At 44.7% G+C, this 19,951-nt stretch overlaps 1 protein-coding gene across 1 annotated transcript; it reads right to left on the minus strand.

Moving 5' to 3' along the window:
* Positions 1 to 322: 322 nt before the first annotated feature.
* ENAM (enamelin) lies at positions 323 to 9,907 on the minus strand. The gene is made up of 8 exons (XM_077921624.1): positions 9,842 to 9,907; positions 8,947 to 8,991; positions 7,445 to 7,486; positions 6,316 to 6,663; positions 4,985 to 5,026; positions 3,986 to 4,036; positions 3,442 to 3,483; positions 323 to 3,085 (listed from the first exon to the last, which is right to left on the minus strand). The coding sequence occupies exons 1-8, from the start codon at positions 9,905 to 9,907 to the stop codon at positions 374 to 376; spliced, it is 3,348 nt and encodes a 1,115-aa protein (XP_077777750.1). The 3' UTR covers positions 323 to 373.
* Between the last annotated feature and the right edge of the window lie 10,044 nt (positions 9,908 to 19,951).

Here is a 19,951-nt window from a genome sequence, read left to right on the forward strand (position 1 = left end):
CCCCTGACAAAATCCATCCCTGGAATGGGGAAGTTGAAAAGTGTCCCTGGATTTATTGGGGGGGGGCGGAAGGTTTTAGAGAGTTTCGGGAGCCCATTTTGGTTGAGTCCTACAGAAAACCAGAAGAAAGGTTGAAGGTTAGAATGTTGAAGGGTGAAATGCCAGCCGAGGTTTGAAAAACCAAATACCAAATGACCTACATTATGCACATGCACAAACTAGCTACACAATTCAGCTGTTATTTCCCCCTCTTTGTAATTATGCAATTATGTACGTTCCATTTTCCTGCATCTGTGCTCTGAATGAGCATGTCGTTGTCATTTTTTTGAGATGCTGTTTTCCAAACTTGAAAAAAAGGAGGTTCTTTAGCATTTCATTTGTTTGGGAACAGTAAACAGTCCGGTGTCCTTTCCTTTGCTTGCTCAGCCAATTCTTCTCCCAGGGATCCGAATTTCAATGGTGCTTCTTCTATATCATGAGGTGGATCAGTACTAGAGATTGGCTGTGGTACAGGTGGCACCATGATGTTTGGCTTCCTAGTGGGCAATGGGTTATCTGGATAAAACTGATCGTGCTGCTGATCACCAGATGGAGCTCCTGTGCTGGATAAATACTGCTTTAACCAGCTTCCAAAGCATGGAGTCCTCTTGAACCCAAGTGCTGAGCGTTCTCCATTCCTAACATCTTCACCATCATGAGCTGCACTTCTGATCCCTTGAGGTGGCGGTGGTACATTTTCAGGAACAAACTTCATGGAAGCTGCCCTTTCAGATTCTCTTTTGGACTGATTTTCCCCCACGATCCAAGCAAGGACATTGTGTCCATCACCTCGGATGCTGCTTCCATAACAAGGTGTGTTCCTAGGTGCAGGTAGACCAGTTTCATAGTTGGCTTCAGGTTCATTCTGTTTTCTTAGGTGTGATTTGGAGCACGGTGGACCATTCTGTAGGCCTGCTGTTTCCTCTCCAAATGCACCCAAGTTTTCTCTCTGTGATTTTGTTTCCCCAGTCTTTAGAGAAATATCCCTGTGATTAGACTGAATGCCGGCTGGGTAGGGGGCATGCCTGGCATGCTTTGCATGGTTGCTCTCTGGATATGTCAAGCTTCCTTTTTGCTCCCATGAAGCAAACTGGAAACGAGGAGCACTTTGCAGTGGTGCCAGTAAGTTCTCTCTTGGCACTGGGGAGTCACCTGCACAGCACAGGTGGCTGTCAGTTGTGTGTAAGGTAACAGTTCTGGGTTCTCTTGGGTAATCACCTGGGTATCTCAGTGCGTCAGAATGATGTCTTCTTTCTGCAATATCAATACTGGAGATTGGTGCTCTCCCATGCATAGCTCCCTCTGTGTCTTCAGCATGTGCTGGGTTTTTCCTGAAGTCTGTGGGGTAGGTATCAAAGTAGGGAGAAGTTTCTTTTGGAGCAGATGGGCCCACCATTTGGGGGACCCAAACATCTCTTTCAGGATACTGTGGTCTGCTTTGGAGGAGAGTGCCACTTTGTAATGGAGAATGCTGTGCTTGGTTCTCCAGATTCCTTTCTCTGGGTCCAAATGCATTGTTCACGCGATATGGGGTGTTTTCTGTATGTCCCAATCTTTCTGCGCCACGAACTGGAGAATGTTCTTCTGGAGTCCACTGGTTAATTTCCTCATATGGCAAATTACTTCTTTGATTGGCTGGATTCTCCACAGAATATTTTGGATATGCATGGTGTTGAGTTGGATTGTATGAAGGGTTTCTGTACTCTCTGTCGAGATCAAGCACCTGTTTTTCTTGAGTCCATGGGTTTTGCCTGGGATAGGGTTCACGCTCCTGCAGAACGTTTCTGTGATAGGTGTTTCTTTGCATCGGATTTGAAGGCAAATCTGGAGAATATGGTGGACTTTCTCTTTGGTTTGCTGGGCTCATTGTGGGTGAATGTTCTCTATCCTCCCATCCTCTGGGATAAAAGGAATGGGATTGTTGGCCATTGAGATCCCTTTCAGAGTAAGCGGCATGTCCCGTTCGTTGAAAAGAACCAGATGAATACATCGAGTTATACCTGGGAGGAGCATCTCGGAAGACCTGTGGATCTTCTTGGTTGTTCCACCTCCGGTTTTGTGAAGATTGAAATTGTTCTCTTTCACGATCTGGATGAATAAAGGGCTTCTCCTTCCACTCATACCGCCGGGATTCTGTTTCAAATGGAGTTCTGCTTGTGGCTGAGAATGCTTCCTGATGGGAAAATGCGCTTGTTCGGTGCATTCCAGAAGGCTGATGCCGTTCAGTGTATTCTCTTTCATTATAGACATCCTCAACTCGTCCTGCTGTATTAAACTGCGAATCCAGGGAACGGCCTTCAGATGGGGAAGGATTTAGACCATTAGCCCTGTAGACTGGAACTTTATTCCACTGGCCTTGTGGATTAGAACTAGGAAAAGGCACTCTTTCTCTTTGACCTGATGGGTTCCTCTCAAGATAATGGGGTTGCCCTTGTTGCTCATATAAGTTAGGTCTATTGTTTACTGAGGGAGGGTTGCTGTTTGTATTCTGGAGATTGCCTCTGTGGTTAGAGTACTCTCCATAAGTCAAGGAATTTTTTGGGTTTTCAGTTTGGGTAGAGGGGTTTCCTCTAGAAATCAAAGCATTGTGCCTTGTATCTCCCATATCTGGTTGGGGCTTATAGACATGTGCACCATACCCTGGGGGTTGTTGGCCCCCTGAAGGAAAGCTTTGAATGGCATTGACATCTGGAGATGGCGGCCTTTGACTTGAGGGATCAATGCCATTCCATGTTGCTCCGTTCCTTGCTGACACATGAGCCGTGGGTGACGGTGTTGGGATCCCGTTTCCACTGAGCAAGTTCCTCTCAAGGCCTGGCGAATTAGCCCCATTGCCTGCTGTACTGAGCCCAGAAGAAGTGCCATTCGCTGCCTGGCTTGGTTGATTAGAGATGGTTGAATTTGTTTCCAAGACTGTCGAGTTGGTTGCGGGATCAGCTGTTGGGGTTTCTTTTTCTTTTGCCTCTTCAAAGTCTTGCTCAAGCATTTCTTCAGAATACGGAGGTCTGCCTCCCATCCCAAGGTAGCCATATCCATAATAGGGGGCCTGCAAATATAATTAAGAGAGTAAAATAGTTTGATACCACCCAATACAATAAAATTACTAGCAATTGTGAATGAAATGTTATTGTTAATAGAATTATAAAAGTTATTTTAACTGTGGGTTGAAGCCCTTGACCTCAGAGCTGCATTTATCACTCAGCAGTTCTGAGCACTAGAATCAGGAAATATTAAAGCCATGTGGTCTGTGCATCTTGACCTTCCTGAAGGTCAAGGGGAGGGAGGGCTCCCAAGTGAACATTATAGCAGGAGAATGTAGAAGGATGCCTCTGAAGTCCTCCTTCCTGCATCTTCATATATAGTTTAGCTCACACCATCCCAATTATATAAAATTGTATTTACCCCTTCTTCATTGCTGGCAGGTGGCTGTCCAAATGGCATACGCTGGAGAAAAAGAAAACCGAGTAAGTTTGGATAGACTTTGCGGGGAGGGCATAGAAATTAGATTGCTTAACTATTCTAAAATATAAAGACCAGTGTCTAAGCACACATGATGTGTTGAAATTTGCAAGGTTCTCCTTCGCTTCTCAGACACGAGCTATCTAACGAATAATGAGGGACACCCACCACACTACAAAAAGTGTTTAACTTCTTCCCCCTTTGTTCTACTGAATTTGTTTCTTTATATTTCTAATCAAAGAATCAACAGCATTTTGGATTCACTGTTTGGATCTACATTAGTTTCACAGGGCTTGTTTATTTATTTTTATAACTTTTTCAGAACCACAACAACACACAGCCCATGGTGATACTAATAGAATTTAGACAAAGGCATTGTCAATCAATCATTCCTGATTAAACAAGCCACTTTAGCTATGGGATAGAGCTAAGTGGTCCCCAAAATTGTTCCCCACTACCCCCGAAGCCTTTAAATGGAATATCTTACTCCCTGATATGGACCAAATGGTTGCTGTTGGAAGCCTCCATGACCAAACATCTACAATGCAGAAGAAAAACAGCCAGGTTAGCATAATTGTAATTTAACGAGGAAGTGACACCAATTCCATTCATCATCCATCCTTTTATTTGTATGCCTCCTTTCCATAATTAAATCAGTGCTCAAGGCGGCTTACAACATGACAAGATTTATGTAATTAGAGTGACCAAGAAGATAAGAGAGAACGCAGAGAGATATAGGAGACACAACGATACAGAAAAATGCAGCCCCCTGATACTGCTTAAGTTTTTCATGGATTCTTCCTTCCACCCCTAATCACATGACAGATCATTTTGGCACCTGTTGACTCTACATAAGAACTACAGATCTGATGTTTCCCAGTGTTTTCATGGTACAAAAACATGGATTATAATGGAACTGCATAATTTTTACAAGGAATCTCCTCAAAATCACCCGACCGCAGGCGTGGTTTCTGATTTATTGGTGGTTCGCTTGTCTTCCTATGTAAACAAAAATCACAAAGATCTGTGTGGAAGCATGCATTGGACCAATGTTGTCGTGGTGCTGGCAACAAATCCACTGAAGAAATCTTAGTAGATTAACCATGTGAATTTTCAGTGATCAGCTCAATCTGCATACAGTACTGACTCAACGACAGTGTTGAGGGGGTAGGCATTCTTCCAGATAAGGTACATACGTGTTACAATGGGGATCATTTTCAAAAGTATGATTATTGGCAGTTAATGATATTAATGAATCCATCAATATGCTGCTTAATGCCAAAATGTTTGAGAGGAGAAAGCTTTGGCTGTCCTGAGAAAGCATCTTCCACCTGTGAATTTAGAATAATTTAACTTAGAAGCATTTTTATTTTAAGGAGAGATCTGCTGGCCTTTTTAATCAAAAACAAAAAACCCCCCACAACTGTAGCCCTTAAAATGATTGTAAAATTTATCTCTGTGTGTTAAACAAGGAACATCCGTTCACCTGAGCGAAGTGCCAAGGATATTGTTGCTGTGGTGGGAATGCCTGGAGGAGGAAAGAGAAGGTGTCATTATGACAAAATCTAACACTCCCTGCAAAAAAAAGTCACTATGTAATGATTACAATAAGAAAGAATAGTGTGATTCCACCTATATTTCCAGCTGTCATTGTTTTGCCTAAAATGATCACTGAGAGTAGCTTCTGTTCTGTTGGTTTGCCTGACACCACATAACACATCCCCCCCTTTAACATGGAAAATGTCCAAAACTAAAGTTGTGTTCACAGCATACATTTAAGACATGCGCCCTTCCAGAAAGAAACATGAGAACTGTAGTTTACCCCCACACTGCGCCCTTAACAAACTACATTTCCTTAACAAACTACATTTTGGGGGGGGGGGGGATGTGCTTGAAATGTATGGTGTGTACAGTTCAGTGCTGGCACATGTGCAATACGTCACATGCTCTCATTTTTTTCCCCCTCATACCCCTCCTTTCTGATGTGTATAATCGTAGTCTAAAAATGAAAACTAGGGTCGCCACCTGTGTCCTTTTCCTGTGTCTTTAGGGTGGCCACTTGCGCATGGGCAAAAGAGGGCACAATTTAGACATAATTGTTGTAATTTGCAAAGAAAGAAAGTGAATCTCCCCATAGCGGGAAGACTGTAACCAAGTGACATTGGTGCCAGCTCAGTCTGCCATCCAAATACTAATTTCAAGGCCACAGCTCTCCCATCTTGGGGTTCTTTATTTTTAACCCATATACGGGCAGAGCAGTCCTTCAAATAGAGAATGCCTTCAAATATAGGATGCCCCCCCCCCGTAACGTAGGCCAAGGGGTCACCCTTCTATTTTGTGACAAGTAGAAAATTTGCAGCTTCTTTCCCTGACCTGCAAATGGAGCGATGGGAGTAAGGGTTGAAGGCCAGGACTGACCCAAGACATATTGTTGCCTGAGGCAAAGGTCAATATGGCACCTCCTCTCAGCCCTGGTCCATGTACAGAAGCTGACTGGACTGGCAGCCGGCTCTTGCTTCAATGGGACAGCATGATCCGCCACCCACCTGAGCAAAACAAATTATATTAGGAGCTTCAGGAAAGGTTGTGTGGAACTCACAGCTCTGTCCTCCAACAGAGGGAAGCGGTGTGTGTGTGTGTGTGTGTGTGTGTGTGTGTGTATGGCTTCCACTGCTGCCCTACAACATCTGCTGCCTGAAGCAGATCCCTCATTCTGGCTAATAATGGGGCCGTCCCTGCTGATCCCTTGCGCTGGTAGACGGTGAGATGCCAGGGACACTGGAGCAATTCCCCCCCAGATCAAACTTGCTTGTTTACCTGAGGCTGTTGCTGCTTCCCCCTTTGGGGTTGATGAACCAGCACTTGTTGGTGAGTCTGAGAAGGGTAGGTATTTTGAGGCTGCTTTGGTGGTGGCTGTAATCGTGGTTGTGGCTGCGGACGCCTTGGAAGTTGTGGTTTTAACTGCGGCCTTGGCTGCGGCCTGATGTTTGGCTGCCTGGCCACTGGAGTTTGGTGAGGTTTGCGTGGAGGCAGCCTGGCGACTTGATGCACTGGTGTCTGCTGTGGCCAGATGAGAAATCTCTGCTGGGGCAATATAGGCTGCTGGGGGAACATCTGCGGGAAACCCGAGCGGTAGCCATATAAAGAAGCTGCCAAATGAGCCAGCTGAAATGTGATTAAAAGAGAAATAAAAGCAGCACATGGTGAGAAAGCATTTCTGACTGGAGTGTTGATCTAAGACTAGTGAAACCCAGGTTCAGATACCTTCTCTGCCATGAAGTTCGCTGGATGGCCTTGGGTCTCCCTCAACCCTACTTCACAGGGTTGTCATGAGGATAAATTGAAGGAGAGCCATATACACCGCATTGAGATCCTTAGTGGCAAGGCAGGATATACATGTTTTTAAATACCGTATTTTTTGCTCTATAAGACTCACTTTTTCCCTCCTAAAAAGTAAGGGGAAATGTGTGTGCGTCTTATGGAGCGAATGCAGACTGTGCAGCTATCACAGAAGCCAGAACAGCAAGAGGGATTGCTGCTTTCACTGCGTAGCGATCCCTCTTGCTGTTCTGGCTTCTGAGATCCAGAATATTTTTTTCCTTGTTTTCCTCCTCCAAAAATTAGGTGTGTCTTGTGGTCTGGTGCATCTTATAGAGCGAAAAATGCGGTATGTGTTGGAAGCTGCCCAGAGTGGCTGGGGCAATCCAGTCAGATGGGTGCGGTACAAATTATAAAGAAATAATAATAAAAAGATGTAATAAAATCATAGAATAATAGAGTTGAAAGTGATCATCTATTCCAACTCTCTGCAATGCAGGAATCTTTTGTCCAATGTGGGGCTTGAACCCACGGCTTTAAGATTAAGAGCCTCATGGTCTACTGACTGAGCTATCCTCTGATGTATAGAAAGTGTATGTTTCAAGAACCAAGAAACGAGTGAACTTACTTGTGGGGAATTCATGTAGCCATATGGGCCAAACTGCATCATCTGTGAAGAAATATACCTGTCAGAATGTGTTTCATTTGAATCTGGCTCTCCATGAACAACAGTATTTAAACAGAACCGGTTTTCAATTGAATCAACTTGATTCTAGTCCCATTGGCTTCACTAGCACTGTGGGAGGGTAAATTATCCCTGGCCCGCATCCTGTCAGTCATTTTAAAATGCTGGAAGTGATAAATTATTTTCTAAGCCTGCCGAACCTCAGCTGTTTTCAGAGCTGCCTAGACCATGGGCCCAAGCGCCTTCAAAATCCGGCCCACGGATGGTCCAGGAATCAGCATGTTTTTACATGAGTAGAATGTGTCCTTTTATTTAAAATGCATCTCTGGGTTATTTGTGGGGCATAGGAATTCGTTCATCCCCCCCCCAAATAGTTTGGCCCCCACAAAGTCTGAGGGACAGTGGACTGGCCCCCTGCTGAAAAAGTTTGCTGACCCCTGGGCCCTAGACAATAAGCTGAGAACTACAGCTGTACACAAACAAACTTGAAATGGGCAAATTTGAACCCAGGCATGGAGGAATTCTGCCTAGGGTGGACAGGGGTAAAGGAAGGCAGGGCTCAAAACCCCACCACCACCACCACCACCTGACAAGCTACACCTGCTGGGTTTCAGTCTTCTACACAACAAATAAAGGTGCAAGAGTCCTGTCCTGTTCTGTTTTCACCTGGCCACTCTATGCTGCCAGATGTTGAGTTCCTCAAGGGAAAATGTTTGCATAAGAGAGTGTGTGAGACTGTTGCTTCTCTTTGGGGATGGGGTGTATATACGTATGTACCTGGGGTTACATACGCTTCAGGTTACAGACTCCGCTAACCCATAAATAGTGCTTCAGGTTAAGAACTTTGCTTCAGGATGAGAACAGAAATCGTGCTCTGGCGGTGCGGTGGCAGCGGGAGCCCCCATTAGCTAAAGTGGTGCTTCAGGTTAAGAACAGTTTCAGGTTAAGTACGGACCTCCGGAACCAATTAAGTACTTAACCCGAGGTACCACTGTACAATGCTTCAGAACAGAGGTGAGTTGGACTCTCCAGAATTTCAGGCAGGGGCTTTTCCTAGCCATACTTAGGACTCATCTATAATGTTTTAAGTGCATTATACAAATGTAACCTTAGGTGGCGCTGGTGAGCTAATGGCAAATTCCACATATATTTTACGTTTCTTTAAAAAGCAGCATATTTTCTAATATCTGTGTAGATTCAGCCCTGGATATGCCAATGATTGAATCTCAGACTTTCTCTGCCACTATGGTCCTTCTCCTATATTCACCTCTGGCTTTGGCCATCTGTGAGTCAGGGTGCTCCTTTACTATGAAGCAGTGTTTACTAGCTGAAACAGACTAAACCACCTGTGAGGGGCTTGGATTATTGGGGGACAGAGTAGCCCCTGGAAATACGGAGCTGGATAAATCTGGGTGAATGAGAAAAACGGAAGGAAATTTACTTACTTCTTCACTCTTGCTTCCAAATCCCGCCTTACGGGGTTTGCGCAGCTACGGTAGAAAGAGAGAAAAAGTGGTCCTGAGTGATCACACAGAGGAAAATTAAAAAGGGGGGAGGCCTAGCAAATTGGCTGGGTCTGAAATGCTCACCGACGTGGCAAAAGCTGTGCCCATGAGGCAAAGATACAGGAGGGTTAGCTTCATCCTTCACCTTTTCCGGCCTATAAAAAAACATACACACAATCAACAGTGCATCACATATATTGGGCCATTCATTTTAGCACACTGCCTTGATTATAGGTAAAGGTAAAGGGACCCCTGACCATTAGGTCCAGTCGTGACCAACTCTGGGGTTGCGACGCTCATCTTGCTTTATTGGCAGAGGGAGCCGGCATACAGCTACCAGGTCATGTGGCCAGCATGACTAAGCTGCTCATGGCGAACCAGAGCAGCGCACGGAAACGCTGTTTACCTTCCCGCCGGAGCGGTACCTATTTATCTACTTGCACTTTGATGTGCTTTCAAACTGCTAGGTTGGCAGGAGCAGGGACCGAGCAACGGGAGCTCACCCCGTCGCAGCGATTTGAACTGCCAACCTTCTGACCGGCAAGCCCTAGGCTCTGTGGTTTAACCCACAGCGCCACCCGCGTCCCACCTTGATTACATAATGCAATAATTTTAAGAGTGGGCATCTTCAGGCCTTCTTTACTGCAAATCCGCAGCCCAGTCTTCATTCTGGTTACATGACCAGGGGTGGAGGAGACATTTGTGTGGCCTGCATGTTAATACTAACCTACCTAAAAGGCAGATGGAAAGACACCAGGTTATGGAAGACTGACATAGCCTAGTTCTAAGATACGTAGAATAGTTGGAAGTGAAGCAGGAACAGATTTTGGCATACCTCAGCAAACAGATCCCGGCATACCTGATGTTGACTATGTCTTGAAAACGTCGTCTCCTTTACCATGGAGCCTCAGAACTGCACTGCGTAAGTAGACACCCCACAAACGACACCTGAGAGAAACGCAGGACAGTTATTTTTTATAATTGCCAAGCACAGGGGTGGGGAAGCTGTGAACCTCCAGGTGATGATGGACTCCAACTCCTGTCACCCCTAATTATTACATACACCTCAACGGGACATCTCAGAATTACAGAAGCCATCCCAGCCTCTGACTGGATCCTGGGATGTCCTGTTTTAGCGCTCATGAGAGCACGGCCCCAAAAAAACGCTCGTTAGAGCCACCTGCGAGACCCCGAGAGTTATGTGTTCCAAATTTCCTCTGCAGCATGTAATCGGCCATGCAAGCTGGGGCTGCAACAACATCTGGAGGGCCAGCTGTTCCCCCACCACTGCAACAAAAAGGTAAAGGGGACCCCTGACCATTAGGTCCAGTCGTGACCGGCGTACAGCTTGAGGGTTGCGGCGCTCATCTCACTTTATTGGCTGAGGGAGCCGGCGTACAGCTTACGGGTCATGTGGCCAGCATGACTAAGCCGCTTCTGGCGAACCAGAGCAGTGCACGAAAACACCGTTTACCCGCTGGAGTGGTACCTATTTATCTACTTGCACTTTGATGTGCTTTCGAACTGCTAGGTTGGCAGGAGCAGGGACTGAGCAACAGGAGCTCACCCCGTCGCGGGGATTCAAACTGCCGACTTTCTGATCAGCAAGTCATAGGCTCTGTGGTTTAACCCACAGCGCCACCACCACTGCACCACCCTATGTTCTGCTAAATGATGCTTTAGGGAGCAGCTGTATCTTTCCAGCCTGTCTGCTGTGGGGCTGCTTGATCTTGTGAATTTTCCTCCCCGTTAGTGGAAAGTGCCTCATTGGGGTAGCAGAAAGTTCCATCACCATTACTCCTCTGGCTTGCAGCTGGCATGGGCATTTTCCTCCTGCTGAAAGCAACAGGAGGGTGGGGATCAAGAAAGTTATACTGGGAAGGAAGGGGGAAAAGAAGACACCCAACTCTTTCCCCACTGACTGTCCTGGACCTGGCAGGCTGTAGGAAGTTCTGTCTCCTTCCCTATGTGTGTGGAATCCCTCCTGAATTAACTTTATTGTATGTCCCACATATAAGACATTCTCTCTCTCTCATGCGTGTGTGTGCATGCGTGCACACATTCTAGAGTGCGGGCTGAGTTGCCCCATACAATTTTGTTTTTTTAATTTAACTGTTTTCACATAACAAATTATTCCAACAAATCATCTTCATTATATTTCCCCCCATTTTCCCCTCCCTCCCCCACATACCCTCCCCCCTCCCCCCTACGACTTCCCTCAGCTCCTCTCTCTGATTTTTTAATACATATTATTCTCTGCATGTTGCAAAAATGTAAAGATCCTTCAGTTATCCATCTATTATATTAGCAACAATAAATTTGTGTATGTTTATTCAAAACCTGCCAAGGAGTCCAGTTCATTTTGGGGTTTATTAAAGTACTTTGTAAAAGGTTCCCATTCTTCTTTAAAGCCACAGTTGTCCTTGTCACGCAGTTTGTACGTCAATTTCGCCAATTCCGCATAGTCCATCAATTTCCCTTGCCACTGATCTTTTGTCGGGGTTTCTTCGTTTTTCCATCCTTGTGCGATTAAAACTCTGGCCGGAGTTGCCCCATACACTTTTAAGCTGCTCTGAACTCAGAGACAGTGCTGCTGTTATATATGTGTAGCATAATAACCCATTTCAACCATGGTTGTTCATTTACTTTTTCCTTAGTCATTTAGTCTTGTCCAACTCTTCGTGACCCCCTGGACCAGAGCACGCCAGGCACTCCTGTCTTCCACTGCCTCCCGCAGTTTGGTCAAACTCATGTTGGTAGCTTTGAGAACACTATCCAACCATCTCATCCTTTGTCATCCCCTTCTCCTTGTGCCCTCCATCTTTCCCAACATCAGGGTCTTTTCCAGGGAGTCTTCTCTTCTCATGAGGTGGCCAAAGTATTGGAGCATCAGCTTCACGATCTGTCCTTCCAGTGAGCACTCAGGGCTGATTTCCTTAAGAATTGAGAGGTTTGATCTTCTTGCAGTCCATGGGACTCTCAAGAGTCTCCTCCAGCACCATAATTCAAAAGCATAAATTCTTTGGCGATCAGCCTTCTTTATGGTCCAGCTCTCACTTCCATACATCACTACTGGGAAAACCATAGCTTTAACTATACGGACCTTTGTTGGCAAGGTGATGTCTCTGCTTTTTAAGATGCTGTCTAGGTTTGTCATTGCTTTTCTCCCAAGAAACAGCCGTCTTTTAATTTCATGGCTGCTGTCACCATCTGCAGTGATCATGGAGCCCAAGAAAGTAAAATCTCTCACCGCCTCCATTTCTTCCCCTTCTATTTGCCAGGAGGTGATGGGACCAGGGGCCAGTTCATTTACTAGTTATACAATAATTTACGAATTTCTTTTCTGTCCCCAAGGTGGTATACTGTTTAAAAAATGTGCAGCATAATAGTATAAAGCAACAATACAGCTTATAAAAAACCCCCAGTAATTACAGAAGTGAGCCATGACTTCAATAGGAAGCAGGGCTGAGGGTGGTGGCCCCCAAGTCCCTCCCCCATTCCATAAAGTGGACTGCCAGAAAGCTCAATCTCCACAGCGGCCAGTCTGTCACCACACCCTTCTCTTGCCTTGGAGTTGACATCTGGAGGACCAACTGAATCTCTCTCACCCAGGCGCCTTCAGTGGCTGACACCCAGTTCATAATTCCATAACTTGTTTAATTTATTGTCTTTTTACCCTTTCTGAAATGGCATTTACAGCCAATTGATGGTTGCCTCCTTTAAATAATGGTTATTATTTGTACCCCATCCATCTGACTGGGTTGCCCCAGCCACTCTGGGCACACTGAGTCTATTGATGACATGGATTTGAGTATGTGTCATCTGATCCATGTGTTTTCATTGGTTTGATTCCATTCAGGTTAAATGTACTTGTTACCTGGATGTAGTAGGTATATAAGACTATACAGTGTTTGATAAATATATTCCCAGAAGAGGCACAGGAAGATATGATGCCTCTGCTATTTCACACCCAGGGTCAGATTTAGGTTTGATGAGGCCCTAAGCTACTGAAGGTAATGGGGCCTTTTATATGTCCAGCTGTCCTTTGTCAACAACAAATTGTCGCTGTTTTTTGTGTTGCGTATATGCTATATGGTAATTTATGGACCTACAGCGGTACCTTGGTTTGCAACCGTTTTGGATTACAACCACGTCAAACCCGGAAGTGCGTGTCCCCTTTTTTGGATTACAACCCATTTTTTTTTTAAATTACAACCCCCCCTTTTTTTGAGGACCAATTGGTGAAAGCACTCCTTGGGTTACAACCTGTTTTGGTTTACAACCGGACCTCTGGAATGGATTATGGTTGTAAACCAAGGTACCACTGTAATAGGTATCTAAAGCCATTTGTACATAACATAATATGTATTTTATCAAAGTAATTGTTGAACTGAAATGCAATTAAGAAGAAGTATATTCATCTGAAGGAGCGTCTCCACCCCCATCGTTCTACCCGGACACTGAGGTCCAGCACCGAGGGCCTTCTGGCGGTTCCCTCACTGCGAGAAGCCAAGTTACAGGGAACCAGGCAGAGGGCCTTCTCGGTAGTGGCACCTTCCCTGTGGAACACCCTCCCACCAGATGTCAAAGAGAACAACAACTACCAGGCTTTTAGAAGACATCTGAAGGCAGCCCTGTTTCGGGAAGCTTTTAATGTTTGATGTATTATAGTATTTTAATATTCTTTTGGAAGCCGCCCAGAGTGGCTGGGGAAGCCCAGCCAGATGGGCGGGATATAAATAATAAATATTATTATTATTATTATTATTATTAGATACAATTAAGAAGAAGTATACAGTGGTACCTCAGGTTACATACGCTTCAGGTTACAGACGCCTCAGGTTACAGACGCCTCAGGTTACAGACGCTTCAGGTTACAGACTCTGCTAACCCAGAAATAGTACCTTGGGTTAAGAACTTTGCTTCAGGATGAGAACAGAAATCGCGCAGTGGCAGCGCGGCAGCAGCGGGAAGCCCCATTAGCTAAAGTGCTGCTTCAGGTTAAGAATAGTTTCAGGTTAAGAACGGACCTCCAGAACGAATTAAGTTCTTAACCCTAGGTACCACTGTATGGGGGACAGGCAAGAGAGTGGGGCCCTAAGTTATAGTCTGTTTAGCTTATACATAAATCTGGCACTGTTCACACCCCACACCCTGCCCCAAGGAGAAAATAAGTCCATAGCTGGAGTAGAAGTTTCGCCTCTCTGGTCTGCGAGCCTAAAAGATCTTGCAAAAGTAGAACATTGCAAAATCTGCAGATCACACAGAAAAGATTAACACATGCCCCTAGGGACGTTTATGCACATTTACCCCCAGCTGATGTTCCACATCAGATCTGCTACTGTGAACAACTCCATCTTTTAGGTTCAAAAATGAACACATTACAGTGGTACCTCTGGTTACGAACTTAATTCGTTCCAGAGGTCCATTCTTAACCTGAAACCGTTCTTATCCTGAGGTACCACTTTAGCTAATGGGGCGGCCAATTTCTGTTCTCACCCTGAGGTAAAGTTCTTAACCCGAGGTACTACTTCTGGGTTAGCGGAGTCTGTAACCTGAAGTGTTTGTAACCCAAGGTGTTTGTAACCCGAGGTACCACTGTACCATATAGATAGAAGTAACGAGCTTTATTAATATTTTAAAATAGAATTGGGTTGCAAATCTCAAAACGCAGTGAAAAAATCTAAATATTTTGTATCATACACAATAGACATTGGGAAGATCAGGCAATACAGTGGTACCTTGGGTTACATACGCTTCAGGTTACACATGCTTCAGGTTACAGACTCCGCTAACCCAGAAATAGTGCTTCAGGTTAAGAACTTTGCTTCAGGATGAGAACAGAAATTGGGCTCCGGCGGCGCAGCGGCAGCAGGAGGCCCCATTAGCTAAAGTGGTGCTTCAGGTTAAGAACAGTTTCAGGTTAAGAACGGACCTCCGGAACGAATTAAGTACTTACCGGTAACCCAAGGTACCACTGTATAGTAAAGGTAAAGGTACCCCTGCCCGTATGGGCCAGTCTTGCCAGACTCTAGGGTTGTGCGCCCATCTCACTCAAGAGGCCGGGGGCCAGCGCTGTCCGCAGACACTTCCGGGTCACGTGGCCAGCGTGACAAGTTGCATCTGGCGAGCCAGCGCAGCACATGGAAACGCCATTTACCTTCCCGCTGGTAAGCGGTCCCTATTTATCTACTTGCACCCAGGGGTGCTTTCGAACTGCTAGGTTGGCAGGCGCTGGGACCGAACGACGGGAGCTCACCCCGCCCCGGGGATTCGAACCGACGACCTGATGATCGGCAAGTCCTAGGCGCTGAGGTTTTACCCACAGTGCCACCCGCGTCCCCGTACCACTGTATACATGCATTACAACAATAAACATCACATCACCAACCACCCTTGTTTTCAAACAGTTTAAATAAAAAAGGCAAATTACTGACATTTACAAAGTTGATACAGCAAAGGAAGCATGGCAAAAGCCACACCTAAGAATTTTCGCTTTTAGATAGCCCCAATTGCATCTTGGATTGGGTCCCCACTGCCTTTTTTAACATCGATTTACAATGCAAACCTATACCTGTCTACACAGAAGTATGCCCCACTGAGTTTGATTGGATTTATTCCTAAATTAGTAGGTGCCATGGATGAATGTTTAAATCTCTCCTGTGGGAATCAGTGAGGCTTGTCACATAACTCTGATTGGACTGTGCTGTTGTTGTTATTATTATGATTTTAAATCTAAAGCAATATCTATCTTGCTGCACAGTATTTGCAAAGTAATGAAAAAAATGACACATCAATTAATACATAACGCGGTCACTGATTGCTTGTTGTTCCTTTTTCAATTAATCATCCATTATGCTCTTTAGCAAAGTAAAATGCAAATTTCAAAAATCAGAATGAAGGGGAAATCATACGAAATAGAATTACCTCTTAAATGTGGGGAAGCATTCTTGGGATCCTGAGATGGGATGAGGGGGGAAAACAACTTAAGACTGAAAATCGAAGCAATTTGCTCTCCATTCTAAAATCATCTTCAGGGCAACATTTAAATGTTGTTTTTGCAAGGTTGGAGCCAATCAGGGCTCGTGAGACATTTGACGTCACTCTAGGCTACAGCCAGGCAGTTGATACTGTATGTAAGGTCTTGCATATGTTATTACAGGAGCTGCCAAATCTCAAAGTCTCTTATTATGTTTAATAACAAGTCATGGGGAGGAAAAGCTTACAGTGCAATCCTATACATGTCTTCTCAGCAGTAAGTCCCTTTGGGTTCAGTGGAGCTTATTCCTGAATAGGGATGGACAAAGCTGTCATTTCTGCTTTCTCTCATTTTCCTAATCTTAAACTGAGTTCTTCATATTTCTGCAGTACTTCTGCAGGTTTTATTTTTCAGATCCTTGTGAAAAATTCCCAGCATTTTAGTCTGAATTTCTCCTAATAGACACAGTTTTGTATGTAGTTTTGTTTTGTGCATATTTTTGCAACCAATTTCCCCTTGCACAATGCATTTTTGTATGTTATTTTCTAATATAAGTATTTTATGCACACATTATCCTCATGTGTACATTTTGGTGTGTACACATTACTTGACCGGAGAACTGCATTGCAAACTTCACAGAAGTACAAATTTCAAAGGATGGCTAAAATCTGGGGGACGGGTGCATTTTGGTTCATGTGTTGCCTTGAGAAATGCAAATTAGGTACAATGCAAACAAAATTTAATTTCTCCTCCATCCCTACTCCCAGGTAAATGGAGATAGAAGTGTAGCCTTGGAACAGCAACTTCAAGAAACTACATGACCATATTCAAATAATAGTTAAACTTGCATCGAAAGAGGGTTCGTGAATTGCATTGGGAAAAAGAAGCTTTGAGAAAGCACTGTTTTACAGAAATCAAATAATTTACATATCAAGCTAGTAAGGCATAGTAAATAATATGCACTGCTATATGTGCATCCATCTATATAAGCATATGCAGCCCAATGGCCTTATTCACGCATCACTTTAAACTGTAGTTATACTAAACTATGGTTTAAATGAAAACCTCTAGCATGGTGGCATAAGCTGCTGAAATCGTGGGCACTATCTTCTTGCCCCATTCCTGCTGCTACCACACTTCTGGGAAACAAACCATGGTCTGGCTGGGTGGTATGTCCAAACCCAGGTTCATGGTTTGTTTTTCCTGAATGAAAAACAAGTGATTTTCGCCAGTGCTGTATGCAATTACAGATGGATGCTGAATGTACTCTTTGGAATAGTCCCTGTTCACAATGGGTAAATAATGCATTCAGCCCTACGGTATTCAATTGATTAGTTCATTGGATTAAAAACACTTTAATCTACTAAAAACATACCTCTGATGAATTGGTCAGCAGGTTTTTGTTTTTTTAATGCAATTATTTTTAAAGCTCACACTTTCAAAAACTGCAGGCACAGCCAGTCAGGGCCGGCGCAAGACGTTTTGGCACCTGAGGCGAAGCACAAAATGGCATCCCTCCTCTCTCGCCAAGGAAGAAGGAGCGAGTAAAGATCTAGATCAGGAGCAAACGGGGAATGAAGATCTACATCGGAATCTGCTGGCCCTGTGGATCCTGTCATCCAGAGGTGCCAGGGCGATGGGGGGGGGGGGTTTCAATGTCACACGTGTGATGTCCCAATGTCCCAGTGTTTTGTGTGTGATGTCAGGACATTGGGGGGAGCTGGAGGGGGGAGCCAAATGTGGTGGCTGCGTGGCTTCAGTGGCCAGTGACACTTCCTCCTGGTGTCAATCCTCTTTTCCCTCTGCTGCAAGAGGAGGAGGAGGAGGAGAAGGAGCTGGCCACTGGAGCCCTGTCATGGTTGCTGTGCGCTATGCCTCCCTGCTTTTTGGGCATTAGGGCCCCCCTGGAGTCTACCCCAAAAATATAGGGGGGTTAAAAGGGAGCTGGTGTCCCCAGGAGTTGGTGCTCCTACTGTCATCTGAGGCAGTGACCTCACCTTGCCTCATGAGTGGGCTGGCCCTGCCACCAGTGTTATCCTGCCCTCTTCTATTTCAACCAGGAGGCAATTGCTCTTCTAAGAAGATGCCTCCTGCGAGCTGGTGCGCATCACCTTAAAAACAAAGAAGAGATGTTTTTCTTTGTAGAACTGTTGGTTTTGTCTCGCCTGCAAGACTTCATGGAGACTTAATTGATTCATCAGCTTAAACCTGTAATCAAACACAATGCAAAACCTATACAGAAGTAATCCTCAATGGGGTCAAATAGATTTATTCCCGGGTATAATGGGTTATACCCTAAGATTTCGGGTTCTGATGGTGATGTGCAGCCATACCCTATGTGCTCTGTGCATGCCCCTGATAATATTCTGTCGCATGCTGTACACTATTGCATTCCAGCAGTGCTCAGTACTGTCAAATATAATAAACTAATGTATCGTGTGGCACCTTAAAGCACTGAGATTTACTATGGCATTTTTGCAAAATACAGCCATCTGATCTATAAAGGTGCATTCCATAAGAAATTACCGTATTTTTCTGTGTATAAGGCTAGGTTTTACTTTTTAAAATATTTTTAAAATTGGGGGTCATCTTATACACGGATACAATCTCTCCCCCCCATTTTCTTAATTTTGAGTTCCCAAAAACAGGGGGCATCTTATACATGGGGGCGTCTTATACATGAAAAAATACGGTGTTTGGTTTTTAAAGTGCTGAGGCATGAATCTTTGTTGCCTTTGCTTCAACAGACTAACATATGCCTCTGGGGATTGCCAAATACCATTATTACACTTTATGTTAGTTTTCCAATACTATAAAAAAAAAAACAACCAGCTGTCAATAACAAATTCTAGTATGACTATGGGTGGATCTACTCTATACATTTAAAGCCCATGGCTGCCCCAAAGAATTCTGGGAACTGTAGTTTTTTCAGCAGTGTTGGGAGCTGTAGCTCTATGAGAGGGCAACTACAGCTCCCAGGATTCTTTGAGTGTGTGTGTGTGGGGGGGGAATCATAGAATTGTAGAGTTAGAAGGCACCCTGAGGATCATCTAGTCCAACCCCCTGCAATACAAGAATATGCAGCTGTCCCATATGGGGATTGAACCTGCAACCTTTGCAATCATTTGCTTTAAATCTGCACTGAATGTGCTTTAAACGCATAGTGTGGATCTGCCCTGGGTGTCGAACAGAAGCACCCAGCAAATAATCAGAGACTACAATGCAAACATTTGTCATCGAAATTTGCAAATGACCATTTTGAGGTGATTTTATGTGCGCAAATCTCTCTCTCTCCCCCCGCCCCCAGCTCTTTCTCAAAGCTAACTTAGTTAACTCTTTCTTGAAGGTCCGTATAGTTAAAGCCATGGTTTTCCCAGTAGTGATGTATGGAAGTGAGAGCTGGACAATAAAGAAGGCTGATCGCCAAAGAATTGATACTTTTGAATTATGGTGCTGGAGAAGACTCTTGAGAGTCCCATGGACTGCAAGAAGATCAAACCTCTCCATTCTGTAGGAAATCAGCCCTGAGTGCTTACTGGAAGGACAGATCCTGAAGCTGAGACTCCAATACTTTGGCCATCTCTTGAGAAGAGAAGACTCCCTGGAAAAGACCCTGATGTTAGGAAAGATGGAGGGCACAAGGAGAAGGGGACGACAGAGGATGAGATGGTTGGATAGTATTCTCAAAGCTATCAGTGTGAGTTTGACCAAACTGAGGGAGGCAGTGGAGGACAGGAGTGCCTGGCGTGCTCTGGTCCATAGGGTCACGAAGAGTCGGACACGACTAAACGACTAAACAACAATAACAACTTAGTTCAGGACTCTTACCCATCCATTGCACCCAGCATACGGAGCCTTCTTATGCTGATCTTTTGGAAAAAGCGACAGAAATGTAAAATTATGATTACAGTGTCTGCCACGATACTAGTGTATCATTCTGCCCTGTTTTTACATGTGTAAAAACAA

This window comes from Podarcis muralis, chromosome 17 (genome assembly GCF_964188315.1).
Source record: "Podarcis muralis chromosome 17, rPodMur119.hap1.1, whole genome shotgun sequence".
In the NCBI taxonomy this organism is placed as follows: domain Eukaryota; kingdom Metazoa; phylum Chordata; class Lepidosauria; order Squamata; family Lacertidae; genus Podarcis; species Podarcis muralis.